General features: G+C 44.5%; 1 protein-coding gene across 3 annotated transcripts in view; it reads right to left on the minus strand.

Annotated features, from left to right (window-relative positions):
- The window catches only part of LOC135199403 (vacuolar protein sorting-associated protein 37A-like), a 43,584-nt gene that overhangs the window by 17,494 nt on the left and 5,422 nt on the right, over nucleotides 1-20,668 (minus strand). For all 3 annotated transcript variants that reach the window (XM_064227404.1, XM_064227403.1, XM_064227405.1), the window contains exons 2-4: nucleotides 9,460-9,523; nucleotides 8,935-9,093; nucleotides 2,217-2,368 (exon numbers count right to left, since the gene is read on the minus strand). In XM_064227404.1, the coding sequence (XP_064083474.1) occupies nucleotides 2,217-2,368; nucleotides 8,935-9,093; nucleotides 9,460-9,523 (375 nt within the window). The remainder of the gene's footprint in view (nucleotides 1-2,216; nucleotides 2,369-8,934; nucleotides 9,094-9,459; nucleotides 9,524-20,668) is intronic.

A 20,668-nucleotide genomic window follows, 5' to 3' on the forward strand; every position in this document is an offset into this window, starting at 1 on the left:
GTCGTTCCGTCTTACGCGGTTTTAGCGTCGTAAGCAACGTAAACAAACGCGAACTAGTTCCAGGCGCACGGCGGAAGAATACGCTTTGTGGGGGAGAGGACGGCGTCGCTTCGCTACGCTCATTCCTCGCCCATACGCCATTTTGGTTGTTTACACTGCCTCTCTCCCTCGTGTTGTATCGTTTTTGTAACTTTTTGCTCTTTGTTATGGCTCCCAAGCGCAAGGCGGACTCTTCTGATGGTAGTGCATCGAAGAAAAGAAAGGCCATCACCATGGAAATTAAAGTGGACATTATAAAGCGATCTGAGAAGGGAGAAACGCCAACAAACATTGGCCGCTCGCTTGGCCTTAGCCGTTCGACCGTTGCTACCATTATCAAAGATAAAGAGCGCATCGTTGAACATGTGAAAAGGATCTGCTCCTATGAAAGCACAGTGATAACTAAGCAGCGTAGTGGTCTAATAATTGAAATGGAAAGGTTATTGGTGCTTTGGTTGTTGGAAGACCAAAATCAACGGCGTATCCCAGTCAGCCTTATGGTGATTCAGGAGAAGGCGAAAAGATTGTTTGAAGCGTTTGAAAAAATTGAAAAAAAGAAAAGGGGGAGGGAAGTGAAAGTGAAGAGTTTGTGGCTAGTAGGGGTTGGTTTATGCGATTTAAGGCTCGGGCCAATTACCATAACCTTAAATTGCAAGGTGAAGCTGCTAGTGGGGATGAGAAAGCAGCGAGTGAATTTCCTAAAGTATCTCCAGCACCTTCTGTAGGTTCTGCTCACCTAAAGACTCACCTGCCCCAACATCTCCCGAGTATATGTTTCTGCCTTTCACCTCAAGAATCACCTGCCTCAGCATCTCCAGTACTAGTATGTTCTGCCTCACCTCAAGAATCATCTGCCTCAGCATCTCCAGCAACTTCTGGAGGTTCCTTTTTTCTCTTCACTAACCTCCCCCAGTCTCTCCAGCACCGCAGCTTCCTCTCCAGTGTGCAAGCCAATCAAACTAATAAAGGTAAGGAATTGTTCTCTCGTTGTTATTGATAGGTATTTACATTATCATGTGGTACTTCAATGTTCCGACTTACGCTGAAAATCGTGTTACGATGCATCGTAAGAACGGATCTACGTCGTAACTCGAGGACCCCCTGTATTCACTTCTTACCTTTTTTAAGAGCTCGCATTATGAGCTCTCTAGATTTATTCTTCAAATTTTCACAAGATGAATTTGTAGTTTCTGTGAGGTAAGAAGGTGATGAGGATGCAACAACTACTAGTATTGTTAATACTCTAATTGCTCGTTAATACGAGACATATTAACGCTTCTAAAGGAAGCGTTTTTAGTAATATGCTTTCTGACTTCCTTGAATAGGAAGTTAGTGTTTAAATTCCACAATCAAGCTTTTTTAACACTTCTTACACGTACTAGTGAATAGATATTAAAGTTTCCTTTATTGCAAAATATGTGAGTGTCTACCGACAAATTCGGTAGTTTCACGTAAATTTTTTCTTCGAAAACTTGAAGCTAAATACATTAAAAAGTTACTAAAAGCGTATGCCGAACCAAAGACCCAGTACTTCCCTGCAAAAGACAGCCCAGAAAGATCGATGCGAGAGGAAAAACGAAAATCAAGTCAGGAGGTACCGCAAACGTTGTTTACAATACGGCCGACAGAAAAATTCTGATAGAAAACAGGAATGGTTCCTATTCCTGCCACCCAGCGGCGGGACGGTAGATCACCTGACCTACCTGTAGCGTGTGCCGCGAAATTTGAATTTCTGTCGGGACGACGGAGTCTAAAGCTAAGTATATATCTGGCAGGTAAGTTGAATGTATAAAACTACAAAATTACTTAACACACAAATTAAGAATAATTTACTTAAGTTCTACAAAGAAACATACAGTACAGTACATAAAAATTTTATTGGCAATTAAATTTTACAAAGGATTCTTTAACACTTAAACCTGACCCTCATGTAGTCTTAAAACCACAGTACAATTCTTGAAAGATTATTAATATTATTCCAAAAATAAATCCTTTCCATTGGAACAAGTCCCCACAGGGTCCATTAACTTGAAATTCAAGAAGTTTCCCAAGAATATTTAGGTGTTCATTAGGAAGTAAGAGAAGGTAAAGAGAAATACAGAAAAAAAAAGAGCTCACTTATTAAAATTAAAAAATAAATCCATATGTAAAGAATAAGTAAAACGATTCATACAAACCTGAATGCTTGTTGGGGCTAACTTCTCCGAGGATTTTTGCTGTTTGATAGTCATTTCTTCGAAACTGCCTCGTAACGCAGTCAACTCCTCTACTTTCTGAATTGTCGCATCACGCGCACGTTCATAGTCATTGCTTCGTTCGAGAGTGGCTTCTGGAACGAGATTAATGCGGGTGCAAGGAGTTGCTATCAATTTTAGGCTCATGTTAAAATGAATCTGTCATTTAGAATCTCGAATCTTTAATTTAGAATCTAAGTCAATTTTTATACCTCAACAGACAAGTACTCTGTGGGTCTGGCTTGCTGATGAGTAGTAAAGTTCAATAAGAATGAGAAAGTCCCTAGATAATATATAGCATGCATGGACTATTTTGTGGATGTCTTACAGCTGACAGACAGTCCCTGGTTCCATTCTCGGTGGGGTGCTGCTAAGTGAAAACCACCATTAACTGAAACTCGGCGATTTATGGCGCTTTTGGCTCCAAGTTTTGGTTAATGGCACAGATAACCAGTTAATGGCACCTCTGTTAGGTATGTTATGGGGCCATATATCACCAATTTTATGGCACTAGACAACCTCCATAAAAGCGGATTGCCATTAACCGAGTTTGCTGATAAACAGGGACTGTCTGTAATACTAGTTGCTAACCTAAACTAACCTGTACTACTTAACAATTAAAATTCAATTTAAGATATTCATCTAAAAATATGTTATTGCATGCATAATGGTAACAAAAAAACATAATAATAGTAGTGTAGCTGGTAGGTAAGTTGAGGTGTTACTATACCAAATTGGTAAAAATATTCAGTGGCCAGATTCTATTCACACAAACACCAAATGTCCCTTGTTACTCAGAATCATGTAGTACGTCCTTGGCCCCAAAAAACAGCATTTCTAACTCAACCTATAGATCGGGGGGGGGGGGGGGGGGGGGGGGGGGGGGGGGGGGGGGGGGGTGGGGGGGGGGGGGGGGGGGGGGGAAGGGGGGGTGGGGGGGGGAATAATTAGGCTATTTCAAGGTAATGAAGATGCAAAACTATACAAATACGTACTATATAATTTGCTGTTGCCGCAAATATCGTTAAAAGAACTACAGAAACTATCACATGGAATGAAATATGATTGAATACACTGAACCCCCTTATTTGCGGATTTCTCTCTGAAACATATACTGTAACCCCCCATTTGCCAAAAATTCGAACATTCGCTGTATTTTTCTTTAAGAAATATCAACAAATTCCTGTTTTTTTTATCAATTCCAATGTAAAATGCTCTCTTGGTGATTAAACTATTAAAAAAAACCAGGTGTAAACATTTTTAATGGGTTTTTCTTGAGTTTTAACTAACAAAATAGGCAGTTTTAAGCATTTTCATCGGGGTTTCAACTACAGTAATACCTAAGCCTTACGCAATTTGAGTTGCTTGAACTTGAATTCACAATAGCCTGAACTTTTCATTGGAACCTAACTAATTATCATACACAAGTATTTCACAGACACACGAACACAAACAAAACATTTGCGAATCCTGGACAAACCCTGCAAAGGCATTGGTTCAATTCTTTTGATGTCATTTATAAGTTTTCAAGCTTTTATGTGTAAATTAAATAACATTAAATAATAAAAAATAATATTTTCTCTCTCTCTTTATCTATCTCTCTTCATATGTAATCTTCACACAGTCCTCTATTTTTGCCAACCATTTATTTTTTTTAAGGGTAATGTATTAAACTAACTTTTAAAGGGAATTACAGTAACTTTAATTTCATTTAAAAGTTAGCTTAATACTTCTCTCTCTCTCTCTCTCTCTCTCTCTCTCTCTCTCTCTCTCTCTCTCTCTCTCTCTCTCTCTCTCGTAGTCAGGTAGCAAAGTGGTTGAGAAGACTTCTAAAAATAGATTGGTTTGTCAGAAGGGGAAAAGAAAAGAGAAGTATGTTGTACGTATGTAATCTTCACACACACTTATATTTTTACCAACCATTTATTTCTTTTTTCATGGGTAATGTATTCAAGCTAACATTTAAATGAAATTACAGTAATTTTAACTTCATTTAAAAGTTAGCTTGGTACTTAGGGAGCATAATTAGGTTCATATTTAGTCTTCACACTCTAGAAGTAAGCATTTATTAGCATTTTTAGAGACCATGCCAACCTTACGCGATACTTCCCCTTGCGCGAGGGGGTCTGAGACCTAACCTCACATAAGTTCGGGCCATTACTGTATTTGCGGATTCTACCTACTTGTGAGGGGTTTGGTACGCATCATCCACTAGTACAGTGGGAACACTATATAATTTAGGCCGAATACCAAGCCCGTAGGGGGTTAGTGCCGTCAGTGCACCTCATGGGGTGCACTGTAGGCATTACTAAAGGTTCTTTGCAGCATCCCTTCAGCCCCTAGATGCAACCCCTTTCATTCCTTTTACTGTACCTCCATTCATATTTTCTTCCATTTTGTTATCCACTGTCTCCTATCAATCATTTCATAGTGTACCTGCAAGAGTTTCCTCCTGTTACATCTTTCAAACCTACCTACTCGCAATTTCCTTTCCAGCACTGAATGACCCCATAGGTCCCAGGGCCTGGCTTTGGCCTAAACTTGATATGCCATTCCATTCCATTTCAAAGGCCAAACACTGAGACCTATGACATTATTCAGCGCTGAAAGGAAAAATGAGAGTAAAAGGTTTTAAAGAATATGAAAGGAGGCATTTATAGTAAAAGAAATGAATGGTGATGCAGCTAGGGGCTGAGGGGATGCTGCACAGAACCTTAAGTAATACCTACAGTGCACCATGTGTAAAGTCCACTGATAACAGCAACCCCCTACGGGATGGGGCTACAGAAGCTATCAGGCCTCAGACAATAAGCTTGAGCTGGAAAAATCTTGAGTCAGAATGTATCACTGACTTCACTGGATTTATCAAGGACCCTATCAAAGAAAGAGCAACTATGGCAGGGCTCGAGTGGAATTTAAAATTTAGGCCGTAGGCCAAACGTTACGACCTATGAGGTCATTCAGCACTGAAAAGGAAATTGAGAATAAAGAAGGCTTAGAAGGTGTCACAGGAAGAAAACCTCGCAGTTGTGCTAAGAAACAACAGTTGAGAAAGGAAGGAAAGTAAGATGGAAAAGAGAGAATATGAACGTAGGTACAGCAAAAGAAATGCAAGGTGTTGCAGCTAGGGACCAAAGGGATGCTTCCAAGACCCTTATGTAATGCCTATGGAGCTCTGCTTGAAGTATAATGACAGCACTACTCCCATAAGGGGGGGAGGGGAAAGGTGCACCATGAGCCATGAACCTTACACAAGAATTCCGAGCTAATCAGAAACCTAAGTCAGTGATGGTCCAGCAGAGAGAGTGATTCAAACTAGTAGTCAACCCTCGACAGAGAAGAAACAATACAGCCAGTCCCACGGTTATCGGTGGGGTTCCGTTCTTGGCAGGGTGTCGATGAGTGAAAACCGCCATTAACTGAAACAGCGATTCATGGAGCTTAGGGTGCCAAGTTGCTGAGTTTTGGTTAATGGCACCAATAGCCAGTTAATGACACCTCTATTAGGTATGTTATGGCGCCATAACTCTATACTGGCACCTTATGGTGCCATAACTCTATTATCGGCGTCTTCCAAAACTCGGCCAGTTATGGCTCCATAAATCGCCAATTTTAGGGCACTAGACAAGCACCATAAAACCGGATCGACATTGACTCTGCCAATAACCGGGGACTCCCTGTACCAAGACGAACAGAATCTCCGAGAGAAGGCAGAACTCTGCCCCTCACTTGACTCCGTGTATTGAGTGTACTCCCCGTTAGTGTACTCCATAAGTTCCTTGCTGGACGAGTGGTTTTCGCGCTCGGCTGCCAATCCGGTGGTTCGAAGTTCGATTCCCGGCTCTGCCAACGCGGGATCAGAGGAATCTATTTCTGGTGATAGAAATTCATTTCTCGATATAGTGTGGTTCAGATCCCACAATAGGCTGTAGGTCCCGTTGCTAGGTGACCAATTGGTTCCTAGCCACGTAAAAATATCTAATCCTTTGTGGGCCAGCCCTAGGAGAGCTGCTTATGTATTGCACTCAATAGAACTATTGAGTGCAATACATACACACACGGGTACTTGCATGTTAATCGAAGCAAGATGGAAATAAACCCTCTTGTTCGGTGATAATGCCAACCCTGTGGTGCTGTTGGTAAACAATACCACTAGTCATCTCAAAATAAAAACCAGAAACTCTTGGGAAGCCCCAAAGGCTGTCCTGAGTTTCAGGTTAATTATGAGAAGGTGCTATTCATCTCGGTTACATACCAGGAGAATTAACTTACAGGTATGCGCCTATTACTCGGACAGTGCAACTGTTAACAGATGCATGTCACGAGGAGAATATACTAGTATATACATAGGTTCCTGTTAATCGTGTGGCAGCCTAATTCTTCTTCATTCGAGAGACAAAAATAAAGACTGAAGCTCCAAGAAGAAGAATAAAAAGGGATTCTGTGTCTGCTGTCCTACATGTTCGGACCCTAAGATCCAAGACACGGGGACAGTACTTGACCATTTGACCAGACAGTGCTGGCATGCAATACCAAGCTCTGGATAAACCCAAACCAGACTGAAGAGTGAACTCATCTGTACCGGTATAGGCTCGTCTCACTATCCAAACGCTCGTGATAGTGAGTGCTAGAATTCATAAGAATTCCTGCACTCAGCAAGAATCCTAACTTTGTAAGACAAGAATTCAGGCAAGCCTTGCCTCGCACTGGGGTCCTTGGCAACATGATGAAGCCAAGCACTCGGAGAGCGCCAGCAAAACCAAGGGATCCAAGCACTTAGCGAGACTATAGATTTTTGTAATAACAATTATCAGGAATGCCTGTCTTGCCCAAGTGTTTGGAAATCACAGAAAACCAAAACACTCTGAGAACGACAGAAATTCCAAGGAACTCGAGCGCTCAGCAAGACTCCTGATTATTGTAATAACAATTATCCGGAAATCTCGTCTCGCCTGAGTGTTTGCAGATCATAGAGACTATAACACTCAGAGTGCTGGAAATGCCAAGGAATTCAAGTGCTTGGCAAGACTCCTGAATTTGTCAAACAATCATCAAAGAGGAACAGGCATAAAAAACCAGTCCTCTACGTGAGCATTTAAGACCCAATTAAGAGAGCAATTCCACAGAATATGCACTTGAGTCTCCCAAACCGCAAGACCCTCACAGGGGACTGCAAATTTGAATCTGTCCAAAGGACAAAAAGAGCCAAGGAGAACACAGTCACAAGGTGTTTGAATCTTCTGAATTGAAACACCAGGTATTGAGACAGTGAGAAGTCCCTACCTCATTGACGGAAGATCCTTCCTCAACGATGTGGACGTACGTCCGGTGGGACCCCGAGACCCTTCCGGGAACATAGGCCCGACGCTGAATCCTGTGGAGAGCACTCTGCAGGATCCCTCCTATTCACCTTGCCCATCCTGGAGTAGCCAGAGGAAGTAGAGGGAGTAGGTGAAGAAGACTGAATGCTCTCGCTCACCTTGATAGCAGAACTAGCAGGAGAAGCAAGTCACGGGCAGCCATCAACCTGCATTGACGGCCTCAACGTGAGTCTAACAGAACAATCTCGTCCAAGGGAAAACGCTTTCCCAAGGAGGAAGGAGGGTTACAAAACTCTTGCACGGTAGGAGAAACGCTCGCCGCCATCGAGACTGGTTAGTCACGCACATGATCATGGCCTGATTGGAGTCAATCGTGCAATTGATTGGCGAGAACTGGAACTGTCCTCCTGATGCGTCTAATCCCCTTCAAGGTCAAAACCTCTCGGGAAGACTGAACAAGGGACCTCCTACTGGTCACACCGTGTGTACGGTCTCACAAGACTGTCACGTCAAAACTGGGAACCGAGCGATCATCGCTGGCAAGGTGTGAGTCACCTGAGCGACTCACCCCTTTCTTCTGCTCCATGCCAGAGCCATGCCGGTGAGCGGACTCTGCGTTAATGACTCTGGATGCAAGCGAATCTACAGATTTGTGTGCATTCGGGGAAGCTCGAGACTGACACAGAACTAGTCTTAGAGGCAGAATCTCTAGGACTAGCAGTAGAAGCGAGAAATGAAGTTTGCACTTCTATGGCTCCCGACACACTAGACCCTGGGGAGAGCTTGACAGTTCCTTTTCCTGAAGGAATGAGAACCAACGGAAGTCCCAACTGCCACCTCAGTTTGAGGAGGGAGACCCAGTCCACTAGGGGTTAAGGAGCTGGAATAGCTTGGTTGGTCTGACGAAACCAAAGGGAATGGGTGACTTCCAAAACAGGACTGAAGTGGAAATGATTCGATGGGGTGAACAGATACATTCACAACTGAATTGACGCATTACAGCCAGGTTCACATACCCAAAATTCCCTGCTTCAGTATGAAATAGTGCTGCATTTTTTTTTTATTATTATGTATTTCTGGATAAGAGTCTGTTGCTCTGGCAAACAAAATACATACTGAATAGGGTTGTATAATTGTATAAATAATATATAATAAAAATTTTATTTTAATGTTTTTCAAAAGCATTTATGTATACTGATTTTAATAACTGGAAACTGACTGGATATAAATAAGTGCATCAACTTTTGATTTCAAGAAACTAGTCAGAGCTACTATATAAACAAGAGAGAGAGAGAGAAAATTCAACCTTGCCACATTTCTTGATAGCATTCTGCACTTACTTGCTAAATTTTCATTTTGGGTACTGAGCTGATCACACTGATTCTTGAGGGCTACTATCTGTGGAAGACCAGTCACAAACTCCGTCAGTTTATCCTCACAAGACAAGAGATCCTCCAGATCCTCTCTGCTTAATGATGCTACCTCAGGTAGTACACCAACTGAAAAAAGTTTATTAGCGATAAATTAAGTAGAGTAGAGAACCCGTCGTTAGCCTAACCACTTGCTTTAAAACTTTTTGTATAAATATTTCATCAAAAAAAAACTTGAGCCACAAATCTTTTGTAAACACACACTGTTCTTCGCCTATCATTCCTTCTGTCATTGATCTTATTTTCTAACTCAGAATCTTTCCATACACCTCCATATCTCTATGCTCTTCTTATGTACTTCCTTCTTACAGAACCTTGTTCCCTCTGTTTACTCTTGATGTACTCTCCTTACTTCATTCTTATCAAACTTCACACCAACCTGAACTTCCATTTATCCTAATTTTTGCTTCGGCCAAACAATAACCAACAACTTACCCTGAGATGTGTGGCTGAGAGGGAAATAAGAGTGAGGAGAGCTAACTGTCGGATCCATCAAAACCTGTGAAAACAGGAAAATATTTAATGAATAATTCACGACAACAACTGTCTGTTTTTTTTGGAGTTGATGATCAATATCTACAGCCAATATCATTAAAGATACTTGTGACTGGTGGAAGCTCATGTTGCTCCCCACCCATCAGAGTTGTTACGAGTACTATATTCAAATACAACTGACAGTTGGAGACTAGACAAAACTTCCAATGATGTGAGCTGTGGACATCTTTCATTGACTCCAAGATACGTGTAATGACTATAACAAATAATTTATAAACTTATCTCAAGCAATAAAAAGTTATAAAGATATGATGAATACATAATTCCTTGATTATCCTGGATAGGTGTCAAACATTTCAGTAATGGAATGCGAAACGTTACAACAGTTTTTGTTACAATAAAGTAAATACTTTAATTTGCTTATGCTTTTCACTCAAAGTGTATGTAGTGGTAGGCCAGGAAATGAAATTTTCATTATTAAAATGAAAGTTTTATTGTATACTTACCGAAAACATTATAGAGCCATGATTTCCACGAGCGGCAGGATACTAAACTTCAAATTTAGCGCGTCGGCGTCGCCAACACTGGTGGTGATGACGTCATCACCCTCCACTCGCGGGAGAACCAGGTACAACTGCCCAGTGAATCCAATTCTTTCTGCCCGTCCGTCCACCTAAGGGGAGAAGGGTGGGTTATAATCATAATTGTTCGGTAAGTATACAATAAACTTCATTTTAATAATGAAAATTTCATTTTTCTTTTTTTATTGTAGTGTCTTACCGAACAATTATAGAGCTGATTACACATTTATGGGAAGGTGGGATTCAGTGGACCACTAGTATTTTTAAATGGTTACATTTATTGCAATACCAGTAAACACTCAAGGTGTCTGTTGTACCTTACCTTGTAAGAGAGCTACAGCAGACTGTTACTGCCTCTGGTCGGTGCTCTTCTTACTATTGTAGAGGAATTGGAATTTGACCAAAGTTAGCCTCTACAGGAGTGGAATCTTCCGTAGTTTAAGCGAGTCAAGGCTGACTGACGGAGGATAGTAACAATAAAGATTGCCCTTGCCCTGGGCTAAGACCAGAAATTCAATCATACAAAACATTTGTCACCAACAACCAGATTTAAAAACATATATACCCAACCATTGTAAAATCTGACCTAACAGACTGGTGAGTATCCCAGTACTCAGTACCCCCAGCTTCCCTTGAACTCGACAACCTATTCAAGGTGAAAAGTTAGCATAGAGGTGACGACCCCTGTGCCGTTTCTCCCAACACCATGCCAGAAACCGCCACCGGACCTAACGTTTTACAATTCTCGAAAACCGTTTCTATCTCTTTGAGATAATGACTCGCAAAAACTCCAATTCGATCTCCAGAACGTGCTCTGAAGAATCGAGCTAAAGATAATTCTTTCTGAATGCTAAAGAAGTTGCCACTGCTCTAACCTCGTGAGCTTTAACTCTCAGAACGGAAAGATTGTCGTTCTCGACTGCGAGTGAGCTTCCCTGATAAGCTCTCTAATAAAGAACGATATAGCATTCTTAGAAAGAGGACGAGAGGGTGATTGAACCGAGGTCCAGAGCTTAGAAGATTGTCCTCTAATACCCTTAGTGGACATAAGAGCCTTCTTCCTCCTCATGTCCAACCAAATCAGATAAGTTCCTTACCAGACAAAACTCCTCGGCCAAGGATTAGAAGGATTCTCATTTTTGGCTAGAAGGTCAAAGATACCGAAAAATGACATTGTTATGATACAATAAAGTTTCATACATACTTACCTGGCAGATATATACATAGCTATTGACTCCTTTTGTCGTTCCCGACAGAATTTCAAATTTCGCGGCAGCACTCGCTACAGGTAGGTCAGGTGATCTACCGCCCTGCTCTGGGTGGCAGGACTAGGAACTATTCCCGTTTTCTAATCAGATTCTCTCTTCCACCTGTCTCCTGCGGGGAGGCTGGTGGGTCTTCAATTGTATATATCTGCCAGGTAAGTATGTATGAAACTTTATTGTATCATAACCAATGTCATTTTCATACATTCAACTTACCTGTCAGATATATACATAGCTGATTGACACCCTTTGGTGGAGGGCAAGAGACAGCTAACTAACTGACTAGACAGGTAAACAACATATGTTTGTAGGTATAAATAAACCTTAGTTCCTACCTTATTAAGATGGAAGACTTCGTGGCTACTGCCAGGAGTCTGCTTCATCTCCAGAGCCTTAGCGAGATAGTGATCTGTGGCCAAGAGTTCTTGTGGATCTGTCGATGGGTCTCATCCACTTACTCGACAGAACCTAACTGGCATTTGTCAATGGGAGCACATCCGCTTATATGACAACACGCCTTTATTTAAGGAGCACGCAACCAATCCCGATCACCCGATCCTAACCCGTGTTAGTTCTAAGATTGCCCAGAGTTATCCCCCAAACTCTTAGCAAACAACCACAAACTCGAAATCCATACATACAAAACTAAAAATTTTTGTACCCCTCTAATAGTCAGATGTCACTCGATTTTCAAATGAAGCGAAGTGAAGGCCGCCTGTGCGACAACTGACACTCCCATACACCGAAAACACGAGAACACATCCGACCAGAGGGTTACGTACACAATTTAAGGATTGGTGCTTTCTCCTTTACCCAGAACCGTCTGTGCTGACACAAACGGACCTAAGAAAAACATTTCTCATACTAACTCGCGACAAGTCTTTTAAATAATGGGATGCAAACACGGAGTTGCATCTCCAATAAGTTGCGTCCAAAATGTTTTTGAGTGACATATTTCTTTGGAACGCCACAGAGGTTGCGATGCCCTAATCTTCTGGGCTCTCACTCTTAAAAGATTAAAAGAATCATCTGAACAATTCTTATGAGCTTCCAAAATGACACTTCTAACAAAGAAGGCTAAGGCGTTCTTGGACATTGCTCTCTTGGGGTCTTTTACTGAGCACCAAAAAAAAAAGACCTTCTTGCGAACCCCCCAACTGCTTCTTCCTGTCCAGATAAAATTTTAGAGCTCTAACCGGGCAAAGGGATCTTTCTGCCTCTCTGCCCACCAAACTAGAAAGTCCTTTCACTTCGAAACTCCTGGGCCAGGGATTCGAAGGGTTTTCGTTTTTGGCAAGAAAGAGAGACTGAAATGAACAAACTGCAGAGTCTCCTTTGAAAGCCAACTCTTGATTCAAGGGCGTGCAATTCACTGACCCTCTTTGCCGTTGCAAGAGACATCAGAAACAAACACTTTCTAGTGATGTTACGAAAAGAAGCAGTGTGTAATGGTTCGAATTCTTCTGAGGATAGAAATTTAAGAACCACATCTAAGTTCCAGCTTGGGACCTTGGGTTCAAGTGACTTTGATGTTTCGAAGGAACGAATGAGGTCGTGCAAATCCTTATCATTCGTTAGATCTAATCCCTTGTTTCTAAAGACTGCTGACAGCATACTCCTGTACCCCTTAATAGTCGGTACCGAGAGATGCGACTTTTCTCTAAGAAACAGAAGGAAATCTGCAATTTTCGGTCACAGAGGTACTGAAGAGGACAGCTTCTTCGACTGCAACCAGTTTCTGAAAACTTCCCACTTCGATTGGTACACTCGCCTAGTAGATGACCTGCGGGCTCTAGCAATTGCGCTTGCTGCCTGGCGAGAAAACCCTCTCGCTCTGACAAGTCTTTCGATAGTCGAAAGGCAGTCAGAGTAAAGAGCGGGTAGATTTTTGATGGTACCTCTCGAAGTGGGGTTGTTTGGAGCAGATCTATTCTGTTTGGAAGAGATCTGGGGAAGTCCACCGTCCACTCCATCACCTCTGTGAACCAAATTTGAGCTGGCCAATACGGAGCAATCAGAGTCATTTTGGTTCCTTCGGATGCCACGAATTTCTGACTACTTCCCCCAGTATCTTGAACGGGGGAAAAGCGTAAACGTCTATCCCTGACCAGTCCAGGAGGAAGGCGTCTGTTGCATAAGCCCGGGGATCTTCTACCAGGGCACAAAATGTGTCTATCCTCTTGGAGAGGAATGTGGCAAAAAGATCTATTTGAGGCTTCCCCCAAAGGAGCCAAAGGCTCTGACAGACTTCTGAGTGGAGTGTCCATTCTGTGGGAAGGACCTGGAACCTCCTGCTCAATCTGTCCGCTCTCACATTCCTCTCCCCTTGGACAAACCTTGTTAGAAGAACTACCTTCCTTTGGTTCGCCCAAATCAAAAGATCTCTTGCTAGCTCGTACAGAGCGAAAGAGTGCGTCCCTCCTTGTTTCTTGACATAAGCCAGGGCTGTCGTATTGTCTGAGTTTATCTGTACGACTTTGCCTCTGACTATGTGTTCGAAGCTCTTTAGCGCCAGGTGAATTGCTGAAAGCTCCTTGCAATTTATGTGCCATGACACCTGTTCTGCCGACCAGGTGCCTGACACTTCTTTGGATCCCAATGTTGCACCCCACCAGCCCGACTCCGAGGCGTCTGAGAACAATGTCAGGCTTGGGTTCCGTACTTGCAGGACACTCCTTTGTTTTCTTTTAAGGGAGTCAACCACCACTTTAAATGATGTTTTATTTCCTCCGAGATTGGAAACGTGGTCCCGAGAGCTGTCCTGTCTTCCAACTCCAACTTCTTCTCAGGAAGAACTGAAGCGGACGAAGATGCAATCTTCCTAGGAGAAAGAACTGTTCGAGCGAGGAAAGGGTCCCCCAGGAGGCTCAGCCATTCCCCTCGCTGAAGTGCGCTCTTTCCCTAAAAAGTTCGATACTGTGGCACAGCCTTTCTTTATCTTTCTTGAGATGGAAAAACGTCGAAAACCCCGAGATCCATCTGAATCCCCAGATAAACCACGTTCTGGCTGGGGATCATCTGAGCTTCTCGAGGTTCACGATCAATCCCAATGATTTTGTCAATTCCATTGTTGTTGACAGGTCCCTCCAAACACTGCTTTCGAGACCTGGCTCTGATGAGCAGTCGTCCAGGTACAGGGAGAGTTTATCCCTTTCAAATGTAAATGTGCTTGCTACATTTTTCATCACGTCCGTGAAGACTTGAGGAGCCGTGGAAAGGCCGAAACACAGGGCCCTGAACTGATAGGTTCTTCCTTCGAACATAAATCGAAGGTACTTCCTCGACGAATGGTGGATCGGGATGTGGAAATATGCGTCCTGAAGGTCTAGGGACGCCATCCAATCCCCTTGCCGCAGAGCTGCAAGGACTGAAGCAGACGTTTCCATGCTGAACTTCTGTTGTTCTACTAATTTGTTCAGCGCACTTACGTCCAGTACCGGTCTCCATCCCCCGAGGCTTTCGCTACAAGAAACAAGCGATTGTAAAACCCGGGGAGCTGCAATCCAACACTAGCTCTATTGCTCTTTTGTCCCCACATCTGTTCCACCATCTGACGAAGAGTATCCATCAGAACAGGGTCCTTGTATCTGGCGGACAATTCCCTCGGTGATGTTGTCAAAGGAGGAATGTCCTTGAATGGGATGCGATAACCCTTCTTGATGATCGACATCGTCCACGGATTCGCTCCTATGTCTTCCAGGCTTTCGCAAATGAATGTAACCTGGCTCCTACGGGTGTCTGGAGGGACAGAACTCTCACTTTCCTTTCTTAAAGGGACGGAAGGAGACCTGCCCCTCTTTTCTGTTGACTTCCTTCTGGCGATAGATCTAGTTGGAAGACCTCCTCGAAAGGGCTGCTGCTGAGCTGGACGAGCCACTTTCTTTTCCCACTGGCCACAGGCCTATTCTTCCTTGAAGATTGTCTAAGGAGATCCTGGGTGGTCCTTTTCAGTCAGAGAATGCGCAATATCCTTCACCAACTGCGAAGGAAAAAGGTGTTTCTGAGAGAGGCGCAAACAATAAGGCGGCCCTCTGCGAAGGAGAGACGGCCTTCGTGAGAAAGCACTGTGAACCGCCCTCTTCTTTAAAACTCCTGCACCAAAGAGGGAGCATACTTCAGCCGATCCATCCTGAACAGCCTTATCAATGCAGGTGAGGATGCTATTTAGGGTTTCTGGGGTCCAGTTGTTCCTTTTCCTGAGATTTCTTGGCCAGAACCCCAAGGGACCAATCTAAGAAGTTAAAAACTTCTTAAGTGTGAAAAAGTCCCTTGAGGAGGTGGTCCGTTTCCGAAAGCCCCCAGTTACCCTTCGCTGCATTCAAGGCGTGTCTTCTCGATGAATCCACTAAACTCGAGAAGTCTGACTCAGCTGAAACGGACAGAGACATCCCATGTTCTCTCCCGTTTCGTACCAAATGCCTCTCCCTCCCTGTTGGAGTTTAGCGGGAGCATACAAAGACCGTCCTTCCTAACTCCTTCTTCTTCTTGAACCAGGAGTCAAGAGATTGAAGCGCCCTCCTCATAGATATAGCAGGCTTCATTTTAAGGAAAGAGGAAGACTTGTGCGTTTTCGTGCTCGAGAACAGAGAGCGTGGAGAAGGAGGAGCGGCTGGCGTTAACGAGTCTCCATATTCCTCCAATAGAAGGGACGAAAGAACTTTATAGTTAGAAGATCCTTCCTTCATTTCATCCTCCAAGTCATCTTCTGGTTCATAGCTCGGAAGGAGAAGGCTCCCTTCTTTCTTCTGACTCTTCCTTACTCTCTTTCGAACGTCAGGCTCTTCATACGAGGAATGCGCCTGGTGCCCCGCAGGAGTATCTCGCCTGGTAGGGGTCACATGTTTGGAATACTCCTGGCGCTTGGCAGGCGCAGAGCGCCTCGAATACTCCTGGCTTCTAGTAGGCGCATCTTGTTCAGAATACTCCTGGCGCCTGGGAGGAGTATTAAGTTCTGCATACTCCTGGCGCCTGGGAGGAGTATTAAGTTCAGCATACTCCTGGCGCCTGGGAGGAGTATAAGCTTCGGAATACTCCTGGCGCCTGGGAGGAGTATAAGCTTCGGAATACTCCTGGCGCCTGGGAGGAGTATAAGCTTCGGAATACTCCTGGCGCCTGGGAGGAGTATTAAGTTCAGAATACTCCTGGCGCCTGAGAGGAGTATCGAGGCCCGACGACTCCCTGGCGCCTGGTAGGAGTACGTCGCTCCAAATACTCCTGATCCTTAGAATGCGTCTGATGTTTAGTAGGAGTATTGATTCCGGTAGGCGCTTTCCGTCTCACAGCGCTCTACTCCTAACAGGATCTTCCTCTTCAGCTAACTCCTGAACGCTTGGTTGAAGGTCTTGCATGTTGTACTGCATACTGTGGCTCTCTGCGCCTACTCGGAGCCTGGCTCCTGGTTGGCGCCCTACTCTTGACAGGAGTAACTTCCTTTCTTACTTCTCTCCTGTCTAGCGCATTGCTCCCCCCCCCACCAGAGATGGCCGCCTGTGCGACAACTCCCCTGAAGGGTGCGTCGCGCCCGACAGGAGATTGGTATTTAGATCTTTTAATAGGAAGCCTATCATCCTTCTTACGAGTAGGCTCCTTATATAGAGTTCCTACTAACGAGGCTAATTGCTCTTGCATATTCCTCAATATTTTCCTGGTTGAGGAATCTTTCGAATCAGGAGAGGGAGATCTGGAAGGCGCTCTAGGATCCCTTCCAGACCCAGAGTCTGAATGTATTCTCGCCTTCTTTATTACCGAAGGCGCTCCTTCTTCAGAGAAGCGCTCGGGACTAGAATTGAGCTCATGCTCTTTCATACTCCTTCTTCAAAGGACGGGAAAGATTCGACTCCTTCCATCCTCTTCTCGGAGAAGGCGAACTAGACGACGAAAAGCACTCTCGAAGGACGCTTTTCCTATAGCGGTCCTTGGCAGTATGTGATACGATCGATTCTGCCGAAGGGGACGCCTGATCGTTGGGGATTCTCCACAACCCCCGTACGGCTTTCGACTTTCCTTCTCCTCCGGGCCAGGGAGCTTGGAAGAGGTCTAGGCCTGGGAGCGTCGCAGAGACGACCAGACGCCCCCTCCACTACACTGGGGACACTAATATCACTAGCGAAACCACATTCACTTTCCTTACCTTCCATGCTGCGACTTTTTCCTGCATTTTCTGAAGGGAAGCTCTAAGTTCTGCTATTTCCGAAGCAGAACTAGAGGGATTAGCAATTTGTGAACGGGCTGAAACAGAATGGGCATGATTATCAGAGGAAGAAGCTACAGAGCTAGATAGTAATCATGAGAAGCAGACATTCTGCGGGTTTTATAAGCCGCCTTCCTCTCTCTATCTTTCTCTAACTTCTTCAAGTAAGAAGTTAGATTCTTCCACTCTTGTGCACTCAGTTTCTCACACTCGTTACACGTATTCTCAATCGAGCATTCAACCATTCTACACCCACTACAAATATGTGAGGATCTACCGAAGCTTTCGGAATCCTCACCTTACAGCCCTCATTCACACACACTCTGAAACTAACACTAGAGTCAGACATATTCACGAATTCCAAAACCAAGTCCAAAAAACAGTCCACGATAGCGAATGCCAAACAACGATCCAAGTACGTCACCAAATATCAGCGAGAGATGATCAAAAGCTTTGCGAAAAACGAATTCTAGTCAGGAGGAAGTAACAACAATGTTGATACCGCCGGCGACAGAGAGAATCTGATTAGAAAACGGGAATAGTTCCTAGTCCTGCCACCCAGAGCAGGGCGGTAGATCACCTGACCTACCTGTAGCGAGTGCCGCGAAATTTGAAATTCTGTCGGGAACGACGGAGTCGATAGCTGTATATATCTGACAGGTAAGTTGAATGTATGAAATACAGCATTGCCTTGAGAGAAAACCGACTCTTTTGTCTATAGCGTGCAATTCGCTGACACGCTTAGCAGAAGCTAGTGCAATAAGAAAAAGTGCCTTCTTAGTCAAGTTCCTGAGTGAAGCCAACTTCAAAGGCTCAACGGTGGCCCCATGAGGAACTTAAGCACCACATCTAAGTTCCAAGCCACTGTATCTTGCGGGAGCTTAGTGGTTTCGAAAGACCTAATGAGGTCCGACAGATCTGAATTGGAGGAAATATCCAAACCTCGATGTCGAAAAACCGAAGAGAGCATGGCTCTATATCCTCTGATCGTCGAAGGAGCCAGTTTCTTAGAGTTCCTAGAAATAGAAGAAAATCTGCTATTTCTGTTAAAGAGGTTTCGCAGAAGTAGAGACTTTAGCACTTCTACACCACTCTCTGAAGATTCTCCACTTCCTTGATAGAGTTTGTTAGAAGACTCTCTCCTACAACGAGCGATAGCTTCTGCAGCTCTTCTTGAAAATCCTTTCGCTCTGACAAGATTCCGGACAGTCTGAACCCTGTCAGAGCTAGAGCGGACAAGTTTTTGGTGGAACCTCTTGAAGTGAGGTTGTTTGAGAGCCACTTCTCTGGAGGAAGAAGTCTGGGGAAGTCTACTAACAACTGGAGAAGGTCCGGGAACCACTCTTTCCTGGGCCATAGGGAGCGATTAACGTTAGTGTTACATTGCTGTGCGACATGAACTTGTTCAGCACCTCTCTTATTAGACCGAACGGAGGGAATGCATAAGCTTCCAGACCCGACCAATCCAACAGCATTGCGTCCACGCGAGCTAGAGGATCTGGGACTGGAGAACAAAAGAGAGGAAGACGGTTGTTCCTTGATGTCGCGAACAGGTCTATTGACGGTCGTCCCCAAAGGCGCCAAAGTTTTATGACAAATCTTGTTGTCCAAAGTCCACTCCAGAGGTAACACTTGCTGTTGACGACTTAACTCGTCCGCCAGGACGTTCATCTTTCCCGGAACAAATCTCGGGACTAGCTGAACCTTCGCTTCGTTTGACCACAGGAGGAGATCCGTGGCTACTTCGTATAGAGAGAAAGACTGAGTCCCCCCTGTTTACGCACGTACGAGAGAGCCGTGGAGTTGTCGGAATGCACTGCCACTACTCGACCTTCTACTAAGCTCCGAAACTGTCTGAGCCCCAGGAAAATTGCTAACAGTTCCTTTACATTTATGTGGAACTTCTTCTCCTCCTCCGACCAAGCTCCTGAAGTCCGTTGATTTCCCAGTAGGGCTCCCCAACCTGTGTCCGATGCGTCGGAAAGAACTGTAGGTTCGGGAGGATGGGTCGTAAATCTAACCCTTCTTCCAACCTTGCTCGAGAGGGCCACCACCTTAGGTCCTCTTTTATTTGATCTGTGACAGGAAAGGTAATCGAGTCTGGTTGTGTCTTCCTGCAGCCAAGAGGCTCTCAGGAAAAAACTGCAGAGGTCTCATGTGCAGTCTTCCCAACGTCACAAATTTCTCCACTGACGTCAATTTGCCCAGGAGCCTCATCCACTGATTGGCAGAACTTACCTTTTTGTCCAAGAACTCCTGAACTGTCTCCAGACAGCCTTGAACCCTCTTCGGGGACAGAAAAGACCCGAAAAAACTTGAGCATTCAGAATCATCCCCAAATAAACGGATGCTCTGAGATGGAACCAACTGGGACTTCTGTTTGTTGACCAGAATTCCTAACTTTCTGGCAAGATCCAGAGTTGTTCCAAGGTCCTTCATGCACCGACTCTCTGATTCCGACCGGAGAAGCCAATCGTCCAGATAGAGGGAGATTCTTACTCCTAATATGTGCAGCCAGCTTCCTATCGGGGATAGAACCCTGGTGAAAACTTGAGGAGCGGTCGCTAGTCCGAAGCAAAGCGCCCGAAACTGAAACACCTTGCCTTCGAACATGAACCTCAGGTTACTTCCGAGATTCGCGATGTATCGGAATGTGAAAATATGCGTCTTGCATGTCCAGAGAAACCATCCAATCCCCCTGTCTGATGGACTCCAGAACCGACCGAGTGGTCTCCATATGAAATTTTGTTTTCTGGACATGCAAGTTCAGGGCGCTCACATCCAAAACCGGCCTCCAGCCCCCCCCCCTGATGACTTGGGAACTACAAAAAGGCGATTGTAAAAAGCCTGGAGGAAAATCCCCTTCTATCTGTTCTATCGCTTCTTTGAGAACAAGCGCTTCCACTTCTGCGGCTAGTGCCAGAAATTTGTCTGAGCCCGGAGAGTATGCCTGGAATGGAATTGGCACAGGTGAGAGTGAGGGAGGTGAAACGAGAGGATCGATAGCCGAACTTGAGTACTTGTACTACCCAGGCTTCTGCTCCTCTGTTTTCCCATTCCTCCCAAAACAGAGCCAGCCTGGCTCCCACCGGTGCATGAAGAACCGAGCTTTC

This window comes from Macrobrachium nipponense, chromosome 25 (genome assembly GCF_015104395.2).
Source record: "Macrobrachium nipponense isolate FS-2020 chromosome 25, ASM1510439v2, whole genome shotgun sequence".
In the NCBI taxonomy this organism is placed as follows: Eukaryota; Metazoa; Arthropoda; class Malacostraca; order Decapoda; family Palaemonidae; genus Macrobrachium; species Macrobrachium nipponense.